The sequence below is a fragment of the Stylophora pistillata genome, chromosome 3 (genome assembly GCF_964205215.1).
Source record: "Stylophora pistillata chromosome 3, jaStyPist1.2, whole genome shotgun sequence".
NCBI classification, from domain to species: Eukaryota; Metazoa; Cnidaria; class Anthozoa; order Scleractinia; family Pocilloporidae; genus Stylophora; species Stylophora pistillata.
The window spans coordinates 27,833,008-27,855,270 of NC_142521.1; the positions used below are offsets into that span (position 1 = coordinate 27,833,008).

General features: G+C 37.8%; 1 protein-coding gene across 5 annotated transcripts; it reads left to right on the top strand.

Moving 5' to 3' along the window:
- The first annotated feature begins 1,341 nt into the window (after positions 1 to 1,341).
- LOC111329325 (DNA-binding protein RFX6) lies at positions 1,342 to 22,263 on the top strand. 5 transcript variants are annotated; one of them, XM_088753739.1, is made up of 20 exons: positions 1,342 to 1,455; positions 1,602 to 1,641; positions 7,047 to 7,248; positions 8,300 to 8,378; positions 12,027 to 12,150; positions 12,849 to 12,910; positions 13,024 to 13,101; positions 14,639 to 14,666; positions 14,893 to 15,003; positions 16,163 to 16,240; positions 16,601 to 16,714; positions 17,203 to 17,252; positions 17,347 to 17,447; positions 17,566 to 17,624; positions 17,960 to 18,101; positions 18,220 to 18,314; positions 18,579 to 18,696; positions 19,118 to 19,237; positions 19,394 to 20,034; positions 20,693 to 22,263. In XM_088753739.1, exons 3-20 carry the CDS (start codon positions 7,077 to 7,079, stop codon positions 21,089 to 21,091), a joined length of 2,571 nt encoding a protein of 856 aa, XP_088609865.1. In that variant the 5' UTR covers positions 1,342 to 1,455; positions 1,602 to 1,641; positions 7,047 to 7,076; the 3' UTR covers positions 21,092 to 22,263. The 5 variants fall into 5 exon arrangements, with proteins under 5 accessions (XP_088609865.1, XP_088609868.1, XP_088609866.1 ...); XM_088753742.1 differs by lacking the exon at positions 7,047 to 7,248 and having other exon boundaries at positions 1,343 to 1,455; XM_088753740.1 differs by lacking the exons at positions 1,342 to 1,455; positions 1,602 to 1,641 and adding an exon at positions 2,939 to 4,897.

Below are 22,263 nucleotides of genomic sequence, written 5' to 3' on the forward strand. Positions count from 1 at the left end.
AGCCATCGTTAAGTGAAACCGAATGGCTCTGGGGACGAAAATGTAGTAAAGGCAGACAACCGTGTACACATCGTGCATATTTTCACGCCAGATAGAGGCTATCGTTTATAATAGATGCCAGGTTCAGGTAAGTGTGAGTAGATACAACCCCGTAAGAGACAGGTTAAGCGAAAAGCTCACCATAGCCACGCTCACGGCGCATACAACATCAGGGCAAAAACTTAGCGTGTTTATCTGCATTATGATTTCGATGGCTTAGGTATAGAATCCTGATTTCGATGGCTTAGGTATAGAAGAAGTGAGGAAGTCAATTATCAGACTATGATATTGTCATCGTTTACTTCATTAGCCAGTCCAGCAGTAATTTGGTTAAAAGATGTGCTATGTCTGTAATTTAGTGATAATGCCCTCAAGGGTTTCCATTTAATTAACCAAGCAGCTTAAGAGACATCACATGCGTAAAAAGAAAAAAAAAACATACAAACAAAAACCAGTATATTGGTTCAAACAAGGCAGGAAGGCATGTTTATGGTAAACTGACGAATGTATCTATCACGTTACAGTGCATTTTTTGTGTATTTTTTTTTCTAATGCGGAATTAAGACAAACTCTTATTTTAAGTTCAAACAGTATAAGTGTTGTCAATGCAGAAGAAAAGATAGTCTAAAGGTGTTTCTTGTGCGCGTTTAGAGATCGTACCTTGGTATTTTCAGTGAGGTTTCAGAGTTGCAGATCAGTCTAAATTGCTATCGGTATATATATCATCGGTAAATGATTGAAATTCAAGGCTATTGTCAGTAGTAAGCAAAGTAGATTGAGCGAGGGAACTTCAGTCCGTAAAGTGATTTTGTTTTGCGACAGCTGCTGATTCCTCATATATGACACATCAGGTTCAAAGAAAAAAGGCCAGATTTGGTTTTTTTTTTTTCATTTTGTGCCCGTAGTTTTCTCGGAGGCAATGAAACATACGCAATTCTTAATAAAACAAAGTCATTTGAAATATTGGTTCATTAATTTACCAAATACTTGGGTTTCGGTCCAGTGCTTGATACTTGCGGGGTTAAACATGAGCATTGATGTGAAGTGAAGTGGATATAAATTGGTAGGTAATCAAGGCAAGTTTAAGATAACTTGAGATGAATTCGAAGCTGTCAGAGAGCAGGCAACTGAAACTCGTTAGAAAATGCTTCCTCCATCTGCAATTGGAATTTGCAGACTTAGGCATTTAAGATTTATTTCGTGTTGCCTTTTCTTTTTTCTACACAATTAAGGTTCCAGACAGCTGTAAGTGATCATTAGTCGCTTTTCATAAAAGTGAATGTCTGTTAAAAAAAAAGGCAAGTGCCGGCGGAACGTAATATCGCTGAGTCACTGTTAACAAGCATTACAACGCACATAGAGAAGAAAGATTCAGGATTCTAGGAACAAACGTAGCCGGATTAGATAGTTTTCAAGGTATTGCTATCGCTTTGATCATGACCTGCCATTAGGCATGAAAATGCATGGTCCACCTGAGAAAAAGAGCTCTGTAATGTATCTCTCTTTGTCTTTTTATTATTATTATTATTATTATTATTATTATTATTATTATTATTTATCAGGGTGTGATATTGATGGGAAAAAAAATTTCTTCAAGGGAAGGTGAGAGAATTTTAGGTGTCTGGATCATTACTTTTTTAGCGCAAAAGTGATGGTATCAGCCCTTAGGATCCCCTTTCAGTACCCTCCCCTCTTCAACACTGCGAAAAACACTTCAAAATAGACTCGTTCTTCAGGTAATCATCTATTGTATTAAAAGTCAAGTAATACATTCTTGAGGAGAAAAATATTTTCTTAATCTCTTTCTTTTTTTTTAAGTAATTGTAATGAATTGTATAATTGAGATTTCTGAAATAAGTCACTTGAGTATAGAAAAGCTTCTTAGTTATAAACTAATTTAGCCTAGTGTGGAGAGTTCAGAAATTACTGTAATAGCACAGTTATACTTCCGGTGAAACTAAAAATCTTGTTTAAGGGACCGAACAAAGGAATTTAAGCCGAAGGTTTAGACAACATGATTCCCAGAAGGTTCGCACTACGTAAACATTAAATGTTTTCTCTTACGACAACTTTCAGTCTAGAATAAATAATTTGTTCTAGGTAACTTAACAGTAGCTCTAATAGTCTGCTGGTGAAGTCGTTGTATAAAACTCAGCGAAAGAATGCTACACTTCGATGGTTCTTACAGTAAGAAATTTCGTTCGAAATCGTGTTATTCAGCTTTTCTCATGTCGATACACTTTGCGTAACACTTCAGAGCTTTGCTGTCAATTACATCTGGTTTTATATAGTAATTCAAACGTGAATATTTTTTTAAATTATTTGAAGCCTTCCAAGTAGGAGGAGAGGTCAAAATTGAACTAAGTATTTCAGTGTTCGCCACTTGCGAAAAAAATGTCGAGCCGGTGTAAGGCGAGGGTTCTTTGTAATCTTGAGAAATCTTTCATGACTTTTGATTGAAACATTAGTGGGAATTGGATGGTAATCAAACAGTCCTTAGCTTATCGTTTTGGTCTATTTTCTTTGTCACTTTGTTAGCTTTCTGTAAATAAGGCTTGAATAACCGTTTCATCGACATCACGTGCGCTCTACTATAAATTTTCAGACCTATTGCTCTCCGGCCGTGCTTCTTGAATACCTCCTGCATGTTTAAAAAAGGCGAGAGAACTTTTCCTTTCCTAGTAAACAGAATAACAGTTTACAAAAATTACACCTGTCAGAGCATTGGGAATCTGCAGGACGCTGGATAAATGTTTTTTTAACCCGTAAAAGTTGTCCTCACTGCACTGGCGACAGTTGTGGGAAAATACTGCTTTCGGAAGCTGAATTTGCATCGTTTACGGAGAGAAATTTACGAAAAGGTGAGCTAATTTAGAACATTGCTATGGTCAGTTGAAATGCCGTGTAACCAAGTTGTTTTCTAGGTAACATAAGTTTTGGTTCTCAGCCGACATGATGTTACATCATGAATGTATTCGGCTGATGTGAGAGAACAGGTAACAAAGTCGAGGTATGTAAGTGTACATTTGGAATTTTCTTGTACCTGATTTAATTTCAGTTTTCGTTCCGTCTATAAAACGAGTTATCATGCAGGTATTAATTCATGGCTTTGTTCGCCGAATGAGAGCCCTTTTACGCTTGATGAACGATTCCATTTAAAACGAAATTGATGAAAGGTTGCTCAGCAGAACTTAGCTAACTGTCATAAACTTTCCCTTTTTGCTCAGGGCTCACCTGAAGCAAACTAATTCAAGAAGAGAATTTAAATCTGATAAAACCTCATCTAAACTACATTTGTGCAAATCGTGCTGTCCTAGAGTGTACCATGTTTTTGTTTCCATAAACCGTTTCACCTTTGCCCTTAGCTCTAAAAAAACAGACAAGTTATCAACAGGCAAGCATTCTGGAGTATTTATCTATAATAGCAAAAAATATTAACCCAAATTATTGTTGCCAGAAATCCTCAATTTGTCCTAACAATATATAAAATTTCATCGCTTGGAAATTTCTATGCCCACAACATCAATTTCTATAGTGCCGTGCTAGCACTGATTGAAATGCTCTGAGATCTCTCTGACAAAATCAATCCATTTTTTTTGAGAAAAAGCTTTGAAGACAGAGGTTCAAATGAGTTTGTTCTTGTTGTGATAGTAAAATCTCCTATTTTATTTGCGACAAAATTTATGGCAGTTTGGAGGGAGAATTACTTCTCAGATGTGAGGAATTGGATGGGAAAGGTGATAAGATCTGTAATTGACAGTTTTCTTAAGTTTGACTGTTAAGTTTCCCACGTTCATTTCACATAATTTTCTTTAAATAATTATATGCATTTTATGATGTGTCTCCTTGAAAAAAGTGCTTAACGGTCCTGAGTAGTGCCTGATTCAGAAACTAATTTTCGCTATTTGATTTATGCTGGAAAGAATAAAAACGCTCCACGTAAATTTGTATTCCTCAGCAAGTTTCCAGTTTATTTTTCAGTTCGCCTCAGCCTTCAGCTAATTTCAGTTTCGACCACCCTCCATTTTCTTGGATCAATTTTCCTGCAGTTAATTAAACTCAATTCTGATGCAGATAATTAGGAACACTAAAAGTCTTAATTAATCATTTCGACCACTTCATAATCTAGATCAGTTGCATGAGAAATCTCTCTCTCCGGCACAGTTTTTCTTACTCTTTGTTTTCAGTTTTTCGTACTTTAGTAGTGAGAATTCCTACTGATGAAGAAAACTGAATTTTAAAGAGTAAACGGTATGCTTGAAATGTCACCGAATATCGAGTTGGTCTGTGTGAAACAAATCATGGTGGTACAGCATACACTTCAAGTCCGTCACGTCCTATTTAAACTTTTAACCCTCGAAATAAGAGACCATCACGCTTGAAAATTTCTTGAATAAATGGCATCACTTTCTTTCCTAGAAACTCTCTGTAGTTATGTTTTTCTCCTTAATCATTTGATTTTGTCAAAAATGTTACTGAAGCTCCAAAGCTGCGTGCAAAGCAGCAAGGTTTGAATTTTAATGCTGTTCGCTTCAAGAAGAAAATATTTCTGCTCTTTTAAAAAAAACGCTTTGCTCAGGTTTTTAATTCTTTAGTCATGGTTGCTCTTACACTCTCTGTTGTGTTTCTGTTATGGTTTGTTTATTTTTTTCGTGGAAATTACATCCCAATTTTGGCATACCGTCACGTTCGACCTCCACTCTTTCCACAATTCAGTAAACCATGAAACAACTCAGTAAACCATGAACCTTAATGTTCATGGTTTATATTTGAAGAAAAATCTTGTTGTCCTTTACTAGCCTTGACAAACCATAGAATTTTGTAGCTGATCAGAGACAGAAGGAAATTAACCAGAAAGGTTAGTATTTATCAACTGATAGGGCAATACGGCCTAAATCTAATTTGAACGAGTCGGCCCTTCTCTCACGAATTTTAAGTTAAGTTGGGTAGAACTGTGAATATGTCAGGATCTTTGGGAGTGACTGGAACGTAAACTTTGCATGCATTTGATTAGGGTTCATTCACTGCGGGTGGAGATTTCTTGAAAGCTTCGTAATAACATTGGAGCAAAATCTTACCTAAACTTTCAAAGCTCAATTTTCGCTGTTCCACTCACATTGGCTGAAACAGTTTAAATCAGCATAATTTAACTTGTCACTTGAAGTGGATCAACGTGTGAGTCAAGATATTTGTTTAAACTAAACTATTTGACGAAAAGCACGTCCATAGAAAATTTCCATTTGTAGGTGTGCATGGTATGAAGTCTTTCTTCATTACTATTATTTTTTGTTGCAAATGGATTTGAGGTAGATTATTTACTTTTGTCCTTTTGTTCTTCATCTTGCTTCAAACACAAATTTATAATAATTCCAAGGCTATTTCTCTGTTTCAAATTCTCGAAAAACAGACCGAATTTTTAATATTCGAGGAGAAAACGACCTACATATGATTTGGAACGATTTTATTCATTTGTAACAAATCAAAAACGCTGCACACAAAATTATTGTCGACAATTTGCTTAGTTACAAAGAAAGTTTATGTCAACTTACCTGGCCCAAAAGCCATTGGTTAATCTCTTAGCTCGACTTTACACTTCATGTATATAATATTTATTTTTCGATTTGTATAAACTCCTTCCTATTTCAGTTGATATGATACTGCTTTTTTAACATTATCAGCTAGATTGTTACTTTAAAATTTAAGTTGTCTCGTCATCATAGGTGGGGTTTTGCAATCAGCATTGTAAACCCCCAAACTTGTTCAATCTTATAAAGATTTGATTCATAGTGTATTTGGAACTCGCAGCAAAAGTCTTTGTGCTCGAAGAAAATGCACCTATAATGAATATTCTTCCAAAAAATATGAAAAACTACGCATTAAGCAAACAAAAATCTGTGCATGCGGTATGCTGCTTTTGTAATTTTATGGACGCAAGTGAATGATGTTTGATTCGCGCCATGGTATCCGCGGCCGTGTGCGTCAAACGGCGGGAAGGTGACGCGTATAGTTGAGTCGTGTGTCACGTTCTTCCACTCTGCATTTTTTACCGCACAATGGAAGGGATGTGGTTATCGAACATTTCCCGTTATAAACAACCAGTGGAGGAAATCTTTTGATCTAGTACAAACCAAAATTGTCTCGCCAATGACAAACCAAACTACAATGAAACTGCAGGAAAGTACAAAACGGCTTAAGGAGGATTAAAACGATATTATGGCAAAATGTTTGAATCAAGTGGCACTCTAGGCGATAGATTACAACAATGACAGATTTTCTAGCAAATTGCTTCCTAAGTCTGGCTGTTGCAATGTCTTCTCAAATTTTGCTCTACAAACGATAGAAGAAAATACTCGTTTTAATTATGCTCTTGAGTTATTTGTTAGCCACATCGGTACAATACAAGAAATCCGTTGCACAATCGCTTTCATCGCAAAGCCGATGGTTATACAAAAGGCAACATTCAAACGCCATAACCTTTGTTTACAGTCAGATCAAACTCAAAGCGTAAAGCTTTTCGAGTTTCTTTGTTTTGGCGGCAGTTGCCATGGTCACCAAAAATCCTTTTGTGTAAGGTGGCAAGAGTTCAATTAGTAGCCGTGCCGTGATTGGTCAGACAGGCACGAGAGAAAGAAACACTGATAATTACTTAATTAAGATCCACATGCGTGGGTCGAGGCAATAAATGACGTAACAACATCACTCGCTCGCGCCTGTTGTGCATTAATAATTCATGAATGATTTCAGGAACCGTCAAATGGCAATAACAAGTCTTTTGTCTTTGATTGCGGACTTCACTTTAATTATGCACCTCAGTTGATGACTGCAGATGCTTTTGCTCAAATAATCCGCCGCAGACATTCACATTCACCAATCTTTTGCACGAACTAACGCTCTCTGTGTTTCAAAGTGATCGAAAAGTTGGTGGTTCTAATTTTATAAGTAGCTGGTTCTTCGTTTTTAAACGCAACGGGAGGTATATAGCTGACCGCACGGGTTGTATTTTACAGTTTACAAACCAAAGCGAATACAAACTCGTGATGCCCAGCACGAGGAATAGAAGTCGTGTATCTGATCAGTCAAGCAGCAAAATCGACCTTAGTGATTTTGAAAAGAAGGAATTTGTCCCGCGACTGAAAAGATGTAAACATAAAACTAAAAAACCTCCGAACAGCAAGAAGTTACACGAGCAATTCGAGGACCAGACCGAAGGTATGTAAAAGTACATCAGTATTTTGATATCACAAAAATATAATTATTACCCTTTGTCTCCGCTTAATATACCTCAATAGCATGCAACAAAGGTGATGTCAACCCCGGTCACAACAAATCCGTGCGTTTTTTTCTGGCAATATTTCCGTAAGCATCTACCAGTTTATGAGAAAGCCGTTACTTCTTTTTTAAAGTGGAACAATTCATTTTTATAGGGGAGCGATCAATGATAATTTTCTCTTTTTGCTGACGTAAAGAAATATAGTCCAGCTTCTGTAGAATTACGTCACTTTTTGCCGAAGGCAGTACACGTTGTATTTCATTCAGGGTGAATATTTTCTCGAAAGCTTGTTATAAACATAAGGTGTAATCTCCATAAGCTACCATGGCCGAATGACCGCCATTAGTTATTTAAAAGTTTTACGCTCCATAAGAGCTCTTAGAATCAAAATTAATCCTAGCTATTGTCTGTATAATTACCCTTCAGAGAGTTAGATTTCGCTGATTGAAATTCCCTCGCACGAAATGTTCTGAGCGAGCGAGTTGCTTGCCTGACTGCGCTTTAACGCGAGTGGCACTGTAATGTTTTGAAAATGTTCCCGTCTAGTTTTGTCGCAACAGTTTCGGGTCAGGCAAGCGAATAAAAGGCACAATCGTTTAAAAAAAAGTGATGTCTAGAAATCATAGCATTGAGCGCGGCGCGTAAAAATAAAAAAGTCTTATGTGCATGAACTTCAGAGCGCTATTTTGAACTTGAGTGCAGCGGATTAACTGTCAGTGAATTGAAGGGCTTCACGACAAATGACTTGGCATTGTCTCGAATTAATATTGAAGCTGCTTATGGGGCTATTTCGTGGCCATGAATCAGCTATAAGTATACTATCACTCACGTATATATCAGATTAAAAATTGAGGCAAATTATCAGGGGTGAACTAACCCGCCAAGAGGGCTGCGCTGATAAACAAACGTTCATAAAGTTACAAGCCTGTTGATAGAAACAAATTTGCCGGTTTCCTGTCCCATTGTCAGCTCAGTTTTTCTTTTTTACAGGCACTGAGTCGATAATGAAAGATAGCAAGGCAAGAGTTCCGAAAACGAAGAAAGAACAACTAACGGAAACACTGCTTTGGTAAGATTTAATCTTTGTAGTGAGTTTATGGTTTCCTGTGAAGGTGTCATCGTTTCACGCTTCTAACACTTCTTTAATTCTTTCAGTTATTAACAATCAGTTCGGCTCTGCTTTCTCTTCAAACGGAAACGTTTCATTTTATGGAATAAAGGTGCAAAAAAATTTTAATTTTGAATGAAAACTGCAAAGCACTTCAAGAGAAGTTTGCACATCGTACAAACTACGACGTTGATACTAAACTTAGGAAACTCTTTTCGCAAAGGAAAATTCGAAAATAATTTTAAATGAAAACCAAGTGTATCATCAAAATGTCTCAGTAGATCCATTCGCTATTATTAACAAGGTTTTAGTGAAAAGTTAATAGAAGTTATGTCATCCATTAGATGAACTCACTTTTTTACCGTGGAGTTTCTACTGTAAACACAATGTCTTCATTCTATTTGCATGTTAGAGATGATGTTTTTTTCCACAACACTGATTTCACATTTTAAAGGAATTCCTGCAGCGGTGTATGCGAACTGGCTCGCTATCTGTACTGATATGCTAAATGTACTTTCTGCAAAATCTTAAGAATCTTCACACGTGTTTAACGACGTCCGGAAATTCGGCGGAAGAATAAATTGAAAAGCCACATTACTAGTTAATTTAGTTGAAGTAACAGCGTGACCTTCAAACAACACTACATAGAATATCTTTCTATTACATAGAATATTTTACTATTACATAGAATATTTTACTATTACATAGAATATTTTTCTATTTGATACGTCGTATTAGTAAAAAAAAAAAAAAAAAAAAAAAAACCGTCAGCAAAATATTCTGAACGTATTTAGATAGGGAGTATGTCTCAGCTGTTAATTAACTGTGTTGCTATCATAGATACCCTTGAAAGTTCTATTTTGGTCTTTGGAGGTTCGTAGCTGTCAGCTTAAGTCAACTCTGTCAGGCGTAAAATAAATGAATATTTCTTTTCGGTTAACAGCTTGTAAGTCTATAAGTAAACAAGTCTTTCACAGTGCGCCTAAACCTTTCATCGATTGACGTTCATTATGGTACACAAAAGCGTTGACGCACACTACTCTTGGACTTGATATTAGCCCATGTCACCCAGCCAGAAAATACGTGAATTATTTTACGGAATTGCGCCATCCGGAAGACTTGATCAAAAGTAAAGACACTTGCTTTGGTTAAAATGCTTTTAGTAAATTTCTGTTAAAGAAAACACAATTAACGAGCTCGTGTTTCTAAATGCGTTTCAATGGATTTTCAAGTTGGGAGTTTCGGACCCTTACAGGACTCTTACAGCAAGATTTCACTCGATGTTTTTACCACTGTTAGGGAAGTGCATTCATTACATTCCAGAATACGTCCAGAATTTTTTGACTTAATCTTATACGGTGTATTGGCTGTCGTTGTAAGAAAATTTTTCAGTAAGGTTTTAAAGTTTAGCGAGAGTATCTGATGACAGGAGCAATTTACAAGTTACCACCTGTTGATTTTAAGTGAAATAGTTATGGCATTTTCAAATTCTGCTATGTACGTGACAGGTTCGTTCTAAGGGTAAGGTAACTTATAGGATAGAAAGTTTGTTTACGACGGGAAAGAAATTCCTTCCCTCTTTAAGCTGACGTGCTATGCGTTAAAATCTTGCGGTTGAACTCGATTCAATTAATTTGTTTATAGCGTCGTGGTCACAAAAGACCGGAAAACAAATTCTCGAACCCTTGGAGGCCAGCGGGTTTTAATTCGAACACTTCAAATGTAAATCGAGGTTTCTTTAGACGTTTGGAAACAAAATAACGTCGCGATGTGGAGATTCGGCCGCAAATTAGGAAACCATAAGAGATCCAAAACAGATGTCTCTTTCCGTTTTTGAGGAAATGACAGGGGTGCTCGAAAATATTTCTCCAAAGGCACGTTTCTTTTTCTCCGCCGCAATCGGGTTAAGAAACTTTTTTCTTGAAGAAAAATGCGGTTACTTACCCGTGGACTGCGGTGAATATCATGACGCCATAAGTTTCTAACAAGAGAAAACGATTTCCTGAAAAGGGTTCCACGTTTTTATCCCTAGGACGTACTTATGAAGAACGAAATAATTGCAATAATAGACTCGAAAATTCTGTTCGCATCAAATAACAAATACGAGATTACATTGTTTTTCGTTAAAGGTCAGAAACACACTTATATTTAGCTTGATTCTAGAAGGTTTGCAGTAACCTTGATACTCAAAACTATCTTGCAGTTTGGTCAAAAGTCAAAGGAATTACGCTTTTGTTTCGTTTTCTCCGTTTCATCTTATTACTGACATCGAAAACAAGAGATTAATCTTAACATTTTCTCGATAGCTGTTTTTATCGAATTCCTTCTGCGACTTTTCCACCAAAAGATTTTGGTGTAAAGGTCGATTGGACTCCATCTTGTAAATAAATAATGACTGAGACATTTAACGTCCTCAATGTTTGTTGTTCGAATAAAAGATTGAAAGAATGCTGCCTCGCTCGGTGCTAATGCCAACAAAAATATCAAACATTGAGTAAAACGTAAACAATGACTCACCGGGGGAAATACACAGATGGACTTGAATTGTCCTGAAAAACAGAGCTTAGGGTATAAAAATATTCCGGGTAAGCCCTTCAACACCCTTCGAAAGCTGATACAACTAATTATATTTCGCAGAGAACACAGTCTAACGTAGAGCCCGAAGCTTTTATAAGAACATTGTGTGAAGTCTATTCGTTTCCCGCATCCGTCAATGGGTGTGGTAATCGTCACGCAATGATGTTCCCAAAGTATGTAGCAATCTCGTCAAACGGGTAAAGATTTACTGGGTGCATTCATAGCTGAAGGCACAAGCAATGTCAAAGTTTCGTTCGACACCATATCCAAGATACTTTGCTGAATCTCAAACCAGTAGGCAGCGCCCTAATTATTTATGCAGAGCAACGCCCACGGTTGCAAAAAAGTTGAATAGGAGAATAATAAATTACAATTACAGTTGGAAATGCAGTTCGTCTGATTTTCTAATAAATCGATTTTATCGACTCTAAAACCATGTGCCGACACGAACTTAAGTATTGTAAGATGATGTAGCGCAGTTTATTGCTAGGACAATAGAGAAGTCATTAAGTAACATTGTTGCACCACTAAATTGGAAAATTGGAGGATCATAGAATTAAAAGAACTGCGAAATGAAAGACCTCCCCGATAAGTCCACTAAATCGCTAAATAGAGAAGTTCCACAACAGAGTCAGAGGAACACTGTAGTACTAATCGTAGAATGTTACCTCAAGTCGGTTTTCATTATTTTCCGGCAAGCCCATCTAACACATATCACTGGGGCAGTTTGCTCTTCTTCGGTTGTAAAGCAATTGGGACCCACTATACATTTCAATGGTTAGTGAGTTGAAGCTTTTTCCGATGACTTCCCGGAGAATTTTGAAAACGAAACCTGAATTACAACACCACGTTAATTCGCCTTTTGATTGAATGAAGAACTGATAAACGAGTAACTCTTTGATCTTTACAAGGCAAATATCACTGCTTCGAAAAGAGCAAAATTCTCTCGTTACAGTCAAGCATGGACCGGTAAATTGCATGAATTGGAAAATTTTTTAAAATAACTGTAATATATTTTTACTTTTTTCATAGGCTTGAAGAAAACTATGTAATGTGTGAAGGTGTCTGTCTTCCCCGCTGCATTCTGTATGCTCATTATCTGGACTTCTGTCGAAGGCACAGTGTCGATGCAGCATGCGCTGCAACGTTTGGAAAGGTAATTTTTATTTGTTTTTTAATCACAATGTTGGCTTTTTTTTTACCTATACTGGCTATTTCGGTGACTTTTTTCGGTGAAGGCACATTTGCACATTTGAATGGTACACCACGGCCAGCAAAAAGAGTACATCTCTCTCGACCAATCACAAACATGCACATTTTACCTGTGAGCTCGGCCAATCACGTCTACCGAATGAAAATAACCATGTTGCCAGTCGCCGACTTTTCCTGCCGTTTTACGCTGGTTGCATGGAAAGACCAAGAAGTGGTAGTGAATGATTTGCTTCTTTTGACCTAAGTTCATAACTCTGAAATGAATACATGAAAAATTTCACCAGGGGAAGGTTTGCCTTTGCTGGTTCTATTCCTTTACATGAAGGTCGAAGTCCTCGTATATTTTTGAAGCGAAATTGATTTTGATTGATTTATTTGAAACTTTCTAGAAGATAATGCTTAGCAATAAAGGATATCGTTTCGATAAGAATGATCGAATTCACTTGGGTGCTCTGAGTTCGTTTCTCGATAAATGTTCCAATTAAGGGAAAATTCATTCCTGAACAAAATTGATCCCGTAAGACAACAAGCCCGAGAGTGTCTTCCTTAAGGACTAGTTGATTTTCTGGGTTTAGATCTCGAACGTTTTTGACAGTAAAAACCAAGCACTTGTAATGTTAAGCTCTTTGTCCTTATTTCCAGACGATACGACTGAAGTTTCCTCAACTTACCACAAGACGGCTCGGAACCCGCGGCCATTCAAAGTATAGTGACATTGACTGAACCAATTTTTTATTTGAATCGCTCATAATTTCCAAGATTTCGTTTATTTAAAATTAAGAGCACTTAACAATAATCCATTGCCATCTTTTTTCAGGTATCACTACTACGGAATAGGTATCAAAGAATCCTCTGCCTATTATCACTCGGTTTACTCAGGCAAAGGTTTAACGAGGTGAGGAAAATAATTCTACGTATTGACTTCTCGTCATGAAATAACAAGCGCCATCTCACTGCTTGTTTTGAGCTGTGTAATTAAATGAGTTTCTGTAAAATAATGGGGTTTGTTTATTGAAAAGACAATAGAAATGCCGGGTCTTTCTTATTCAAAACTCGTCGGGATGAAAAACGGAAGTTTGGTAATGTAAAGCAGTGTAAACTTTAAACACAGTAGAAAAATTCCACCGTAAAAATATACACATAAATCTGCAGACTTACAATGCAAGTCTATCTATTCGCAGACGTTGGGTGTTGGAATCTTTCCTGAATATAAAATTTAAGGTCATCTCTAAAAATTAAGTTGTTCCATTTACTTCAAGGTCACTTAATCATTTGACACCTTTTAAATTAAGGATGCTAGACACAAAGTCAGTTATTTTAAACGAACAATACAGCATTAATTTTAACCCTGGAGGGATATCAAAATGAATCGCTTAAGAATAAAAAAATATGTTTCTCCAAGAGAACACAAAAGCGAACATGTACGTGTATTTCAATTTTAAAATCTTTATCAGTGGTTTCAACTAAAACCTGTTTATTGGCAGTCCACCGCAGCCTGTTAGACCTCTCCCCCGTGTGTTTACCTTCGTAGCTTCGCGTGTTTGGTTTTCGCCTTACGACACAGCCGCTCAACACACCAACATCGGCAGCCGCTTATGGATTGGAAAAAATTAAATTGAAACCCCTGCTATATACTTGTATGTAAAAAGGAGTTGACAAATTCGTGCGTAGGAGTGCTTTTAAGTGATAACCAGCTGAGATCAAAACACCTTTTAGCCCATAATCTTTCTTAAGCCGAGAGGTCAAGTCTTAAGTTTATGATTTTAAAGCTTTTTTAACTCTTCATTAAAACAGACCAGCTGTTTTCGATCTTCATGATTCACTCGCAAACTTGATCATCAATTTGGGCACTTTTATCCAAACGAATTTGTTTTGTCAAAAATCCATGTAAACGAGACGCCCCTTTGAGGACCTTTGAGTATTTTACAGAAGTTATTCTTGGTGTGTGGTCTGTTTCCAGTCTGCTGAACTCATTGTCTTTACATTAAAAGGGGTGTTTCTCTCCCAATGCTTCCTTTGTAATTGGGCAAAACATAAGAACAGGAGTGATTGAACGGCGAGTCATGTTCGAAGACTCGCTTCACCTCAAATCACAACAAAGAAACTCTAAACAACTGATATGTATGAACAGAGTTAACTCTGGTATGAAGTGCGGCCGGGCTTGAGTCAATTCCGCTCCCGCGATCAGAAGAGACATGCGGGCGAGCGAGGCTGAGTGGTTGTTTGAGGAAACGGCAACGGAAAGAGCGTTCGTTCCCAAACTTCCGACTTTTTCTCGTTTTCCGAATGAGAGCCTGGCACAAGCCGCTAGCAAAGCTTTTCTTTTCACTGACTATAAAAAAAGTGATTCAGAACTGTATATATCTAAACGTCTGCCTTACTAAAAGCTCAGTTGAATCTAATATCTTCATCAATCTTCCTACTCCAAACAGATTTTCTGGATCAAAAGTCAAGAATGAGGTAAAGATCTGTTTATGGCCAAAAACAAAAAGATTTCTTTATGAGATATGCTTTTCGTAAAATTTATTCATACAAGCAATTTTCTTCAGAGCAAGATTTAAATGTTTTTGTCCACTACACTATTTGCCACAGTTCTAATAAAGCGACTTACATATTTTTTTTAATTACCTTAATTCACCATTAATGCACTCTGTGCTATAATTAAGTCTTCTTTCTTTGTTTACAGGGTTCATTTTCTGTGCGAAAATACTCACTCAGCTCCAAAACTGGAACACTATTGCCAGATTTCCCAAATCCGAGACTTCTGGAGTTACCGGAGAAAATATCATTAGAAAAGGTAAGGAGTATACACCACAGGGAACAGCAATTATCTATTTGAATTTTCTGCTTCTGAGTATTATATCCATGTTACACTATAAAATTACTAAAGTAAAGAGCACGTTCTGATTGGTCAGTTCAGTGCCCCCCCCCCCCCCCATTTGCCCATTGGTGTACGCTGCTTACGTGAGCAAATGCTAAGACTAGTTTCCGTGCGCTCGTTTTTTTCTGGTCACGTAAGATTTGTTGAATAAGTGGGAACACTTGTTACAATGTGTCAATGTTATGTTATAAAACAAATGATGAACACCACAGCGTACACTCTTGAGTTATGGATGCACTTGCCGATGGGAAGTTTGCCAAGAAGCTAGAGTCGCTCTCGGCTATCGCCTCGCACGACTCGGCTTACGCTGTGGTGTTCGCCATTTGTTAATCAGAAAAACCTCCACTTGATTCAGTGATTTCAACAACTTTATCCATAAGCGGCTGTGCTCAGTTTTAAGCGAAACACAAACACGTGACGCTTCCCGCAAGCTAAACAGGCAGCGGTAAATCGACGTAACCAGCTCTTATTGAAATCCCTCTTTGATCTGTTTTTAAAAAAGGTTTAAGGAAAACGGCCCTAAAATGTCCAGTGCGCGACATGTACAGCCAATTAGAAACATGTTTTCTTTTTCTTGCTTGCAGGCGCTAGTTTGTGTTTTCAAGCCCAAGATTCAGTGCGGCGAATATTCGGTCGCCATATTGGACACGTGGAAGATTTAGGACGAATGAAAAAGCGAGTGACAAATCTTCTACCCGTCCAATGTGGCGACCGAATATTCGCCGCGCTGAATTTCGAGCCTGAAAACGCCAACTACCCTCTGCAAGCAGGCTACCTTTGTAGTAGCCATGGTTCAGCAAACATAGATTTTCTGGTAACTACCGGAATGTAATGCGAAATTCTCCACTCCAACAACTTTTTATTTCTTCGTGGTTCATTCAAACAAATTTGGCGTTCCTCCATGGTAACACCATTTTTTTTCATTTTCGCTTCCCTGTTTACCAAATCTTCTTTCGAAATCGTGAGGAGAAATTACTCTTTGATCAAGTGTTGAACTTAGGGGAGTTTAATTTGAAAATAAATTTCAACAATTTTCAAATTGAAACGATACATAAGATTTTCAACATATTTTCAGGTGGAGACGTTTGTAGTTATGTACAAGACTCACTGTCAGTGTATATTGGACACCGCAATTAATGCTAATTTTGACGAGGTAAGCTGATTCAAGTGACGGGGTTTGATTTGTTACATAATGTGTTTTAATGCAGGTTGTTTCATGCTAATGGTCACTTAGCAATCGCATTGTTCCTAACAACTCCTCAGTATAACGAAATAAGCAATCACTCTGAATGGCATCTGACTGGTTTAGAGGCCGGTGGCGCGAATTTTCTCAACCAATTACAAAGCGAGGCTCTACCCACCTCTCCTTGCGTGTGTCGTTTGTAGATCAGTCAGTCTTGGCGGGAGAGTGAGACTGTCTTTCCATGGTGGATCTGCAGGCCGTTTTCAAACAAAACGCACCATAGTTTATCTCTACTAAACTAGATGGCATATTACTTGTGTTTCATTCCAGATAAAAAATTTTCTTCTGCACTTTTGGCAAGGAATGCCTGACCATCTCTTACCACTGATGAACACAGAGGTCGTAGCTGATGTTATTTGTGTTTGTGACTCAATTTTATACAAGGTACTCAAATTAACAATTCTTTTAAATGCAGTGTCTGTTCGTCCAGAAGAACAGATTTCAGGTTTGCGATGTTCTTTTGACGGCTTTCATCTGAAAGAAATAAACAATGATTGATATAATTCACTCAGATTTTAGACTCCTCGACCACGATTTTGTTATTGGAACTTCACATTCAAAAGCTTTTCGAGCCTTTCCTTAGGAAAATTGTCAATGAAATAATCATTTTTGCAGAGGACATTCCTATCCTAGCTGTATCTAGGAAGTTTGTCACCATTTACCCAGTTATAGTATAGCCTCTTATTGCTCAGTTTTAAAGCTTCCGGAAGGTCGTAGGTTTTGCTCCTACCGGGAGCACTCGGAGTTTTTATTCTCCGGGGGCAATTTACTGATACGGTATACATCATCGTTCACTTGAAAATCACTAGGCTTAGACTGTACTATCCTCATTGACATCAACATAATATATTTTTAATTCCGATTCTTGACAGGTTCTTATGGATGTTTTGGTTCCATCTACAATGCAGGATGTACCAGAAGGGTAAACTGACATTCGTGCCTATATTGGATGAATTATAATCTCATATTTGATTACAGATTAAACTTTGTTTAATGCATTTGATTTCTCACTCCAGTCTCCTCGCTGATATCAGGACGTTCGCGAGACATTTGGAGTCCTGGGTAATAGCTGCTACGGTCGAGCTACCGGATTATCTCAAAATGGGAAAAATTCAAGGTTTGATAAGATTGTGACTGGAAAAATTCATTTAACGTTAATATCTGACTCATTATTCCGCCTTGTTTCTCCCTAAAGTAACCATCCTATTTCATCTTTTATTCTGTTCTGTACTTAGCTGTGAGGCGTTTTGTTCAGTCACTGAGAAGGCAGACATCTTTCTTACATCTTGCACAGGTAAGAGAATTAAGCCAAAAGAGAGAAACTAAAGTAGTTTAAGACTAGAATATGTCTTGATTGCTTTTGAAATCTTGGAAATCTTCATCAGGGAAACTTAAAGCCAGTGGCAATAACGGAAAAAAGTCTTACATGGTTATAAGTTAAACCTTGAACTCTGAGGTTATTTAAATGTAATTTCTTCTTACAATTTCATACGTCATTCAGCAACTTGATCTACGAGCGAGAATAGACATTCTCCCAATTGATTAACAAGGTAGTTTTTTGGCAGCCAGAAGGATAATTTACTGATCAGATCTAAAGGGTTCGAGAATTGCATTGTGTTTATTTTCCAGACTGCACGACCCGTTTTAGCAAACCAAGAAGTAGTTGATCACATGGTCAAAGACATTGAGAAGTTAGACAGTGGAAACATTGGAAGACAAACTGTTCACACAAAAACTGAAAAGGACTGCGAGGATGGGTTTGATAACGAATGTAAGTAACAAATGAAACACTTCTGTCTTAGTTTCAGCGCGTTGGAAGCACTATTCACGAAATCAAAGCGTTTGATAGTTTAACTTTTCTTTTTGTTGTCTTGCATTAACTTTTTTAGTTCTTCAAGATTTTGTGGAACTGCTGCGGGAACAAGCTCCCTTGGAGTCGTACGTGGAATGGTTAGATAGACTGGTAGAGACAAAGATCATTCGGGTAAGTTATAACCATGCACACATGATGTGCGCGTAATGTGCATGAAATGCGCACGTGATTCACACATGATATCAGAGGCTGCGCAAGCTATAACCCTGCTTCTTTCAGAGGTCAGAAGGATTGGCCGGAAAATTAATTGAGGGCAGTTAATTTAACACAAATCTGATATCGCATTATTTCGAAAACCAATTGCTGTTGTTCTCTTGTTTGTTTTTATTTTGTAATGATAAATCCACATTGTATTTACTTTGTATACTTTTGCAGCCTTGCGAAGGCACTGGTGATGACTTCAAAAGCCGAGCCCAGGAATTTCTGTTGAGATGGTCATTCTTGGGAGCAAGGTTGATGCACAGTCTTACGCTCAACGCTTCCACGCATTTCGGTTAGTTCGCCAAACTTAGAAAATCTTAGCTTAAATCTTAGCTTTAATCTTTATCCAAAACTGTATCACATTTGCCTTTTTGTTGTGTGAAAAGCCTGTAGCTCTCGTTAGTTCGGTTCTAGTCCTTTCCAAAGGCAGTAAAATGATTGAACATAACTTTTATTGCAAACGAAAATTGATGAGCCTCATTCATATATTTTCACTTTACCCCCCAATTAACCCAACCTAGGAAATCATCTCAAAAACAGACATTCCAGGCACTTACTGTCCGTTGTTTGTTCTTCATATGACAGACTCTAGATGAGCTTCTCCGTACTAAGAATTTAAACACTCTTCCAACGTCCTTATTTCTTCGTTACACTCATACCGTTATGCACCATCCAGTGGTCTGCTTTATTAATCATTTCTTCATTATTTCAAGGTTCATTTCACCTCATCAGAATGCTTCTTGATGAGTACATGCTGCTTGTTATCGAAACAAAATTCTACAACGAAACAGAGGAGAAACTACAAGAAATGTTGGACAGGCATCTCAAAATGGGTGAGCGGTTGTGCCTACTATTATTTGTAATGTCATGTTAATAGACATGGATCTGGAGAGTCCCCACACCGGGCTCCTGGTTTTACGTTAGCGTCGCAGCAGTAGGAAGAGAAGAGGTCTAAGCTTTTCATTCTTTCTTTTTCCCTTTTTTTTTAGGTGAAGGAGTCGACAAAGAAAAATCTCCTCTTCGAGTACAGACCGTTGTGACGAAAACAAAATTCACGGTTCCTGATAGCGTTGTACTCAACGGAGGCAAACTGCCTCCTAAGATCGAAGTCGAAGAACCTGAGTACGCTTGTCGTCCGTCCAATCGCAACAAACGGACGAAGTCACGTGATCACGTAAATGGCGTGAAACTGAGGCCTAAGAAATTGTCCACTCATCGCCTGAGCGCATGCTCTATGATGAGTGAACCGATGTCACCTGCGATGAATGGTTTCCCGCCCACACCGCTGGAGTCAACCGCCTTCATGATGCCATCACCTAAGGAGAATTACTTTCCTGGTCACAATGGAATGCCTCATGCGCCTGTACTCACGCCACCCGTGTCCCCAGCGGTTTCGACAGGATTAGCCAGAAATGCTCTGGGAAACAGCAACTTTTCACAAGTGACCTACACGGCTTTGGGCGAGAAAAAGCAGCCTTGGGGGTATACCGTGAGTGGCGATGTAAACCCTTCATCTGAGGCAATTGACAGCCTGGTTGCGCAGCACTTCAATAACTGTGGGCTCGGTGGGTTCGTAGAGCCAAATCGGTACCAGGCTCCGACGACTAACGAGAGTTGTTACATGGCTAGTGTAAGTTGAGGGCGAAGGAAATAGTAAAACCTCTCCGTTCGGCCAAATGAAGGCGTGGTGTCCCCACTTTCATCTAAGATTTGTTTTAAGTACGGCCCGATGGAAGCTTTTGGATTATGTTTGTTTTCAATACCTAGCTAAAACTATTTAGGGAAGAATGTGGTGGCAAAATTCCCAGCCAAACAAGCATGATGTTTGAAGATGTTAAGGGGAGTAAACTGAACCTGAAAATAGCTTTCTGGCCTCTTATCGGGTTACTCGAACGCAGTTTGTTTGAAATTTCACGAATTTTGTTCTTCCTATAGTTCTGTGGTTCGTGATACCCATAAATACTCCCAAAAGCCTCTTTCTCTCCTTAAAAAGCAGTCACTTCCTCCGATAAAACATATATTATATAGAAAACAGGCCTAAATAACAATAATTTGTTTTTTGTCACAGTATCATATTTATTCATTTTGGCTGCTAAGAATTTTGATACAAAATATATTTGCAGTTGAAATCCTGTGTTACTTCCGGTTATAAAAATTGAATGTTGTCAACCAAAGAAAAGCATTCTGCACACAGCACATATTATACTTGGAGAGAGTGCAGGAGAAAAATTGTAACTCCCGTTTTGGATTTCAATGAGCTCTTAAACGATTCTTTTTTTCCATTCTAGGGTTATGATCACAGCCAAGAGTACGTTGCAAATGGTAGCAGTCATTCGTGTCCCTCGCCATATCACGCTATGATGAATCAAGCAAACGTTCCTTACCCACACGTAATGCAAGGCTACTACATGCCAGTCACGCAACACGCTTCACGGAATCACGTGGAGCACGTCAGCACAAGCGTAGAAGTCCCTCTGATGGCCTGTAGTATGGTGTATTCTGAAGCGTCTGGAATGTTGGATGAGGGAGTCGGGGTCGGGGAACACACGGACGAAAATGAGGAATACATCAACATGACAGTCCATAAGCTGTTCAACGGCGACTGTGAGTTGGAAAAGATGGATTGTGTAGATGAACCAGGAATACTTCCCTCTATCAATTCACTTCTTACAGAAGCAGCCATTTAGAGATCATTTATGATAGCAAAGGCTTTTTTTTGTGGAAAAAATGTACAGGAGAAATCCATAGCATATATTTACGCGGCCAGCTCATTATTCACAGCTTGAACATGGCAGTTTCGAGTATAAATTCAATCAATTTTAGGCCCCGTCCACACGTATCCGGATATTTTTGAATCCGCAACTTTTTCTTTCCGGATACGGCTATCGTCCACACGTATCCGGCGAATTCGCGAGCAAATCCCGATATTTTTTAATCCGCTCTCCAGAGCGGAAATTTTTGAATCCGATAACATTTTGGATACGTGTGGACGGTCGAATCCGGATATTTTCTGATACGATGACCTCACAAAATGGGCGCCGGTGTTTACCGCGCAAAGTTAAAAAATATCCGGATACGTGTGGACGGGGCCTTGTTTGATTAACTTTTCCTCGCACCAGAAATTCCGTAAGAAAACTAAAATTGGTTATTTTGAAACAGCCATTTTTTTTTGTTTAAACGTCCCAAAAAAATCGCCTAAAATTCCGTAGCTAACCTTATTAATTTTAGAAAAAAAAGCTCAGCATACTTAAGAGATCAGCAAGTCAAGGAGTACTGATCGGCAGCTACACTAATCGAGCTTGTTTTTAACGTACTCCTACTTACCGCAAACCTGTCCAGAATTTACTTATAATTAGATATGATCCAAACGTGATAGAAAATCGAGCTCAAAATCTTAAAATTCCAGCAAAAATCTGCAAAGTTATCGGCTAAATTAATGCATTTCAATCATTCGTTTAGATTACGTTTATCCCTGTCATGAGATTCTTTTTGTTATCACAATAGCTGAGTATTCTTAATATTTAGATAGGAAATTTGACCATGATTTTTAATTTTGATTTTAGTTGTTAAATGATGTATCACATATTTGATAATGAGGATGAAAATAATTCTGAGATGTGCAAATGGAGATGATTGATAAGAATTAGAAATTTCAATGAGACATTTTGTAAAATAAGAAATATCATGAAGCGATATATATTTTCATACTGTAGTCTATTTTTGTAAATATTTTATATTTTATATTGTATGGCTGTTTTTCTATAAACACTTTTTTTACGCCGAGTTCAGTTGTATTACATGTTGTTTTGTAGACGAAGAGATCAGGGAATATATTGTTAATAAAATTGAGACTTTTATT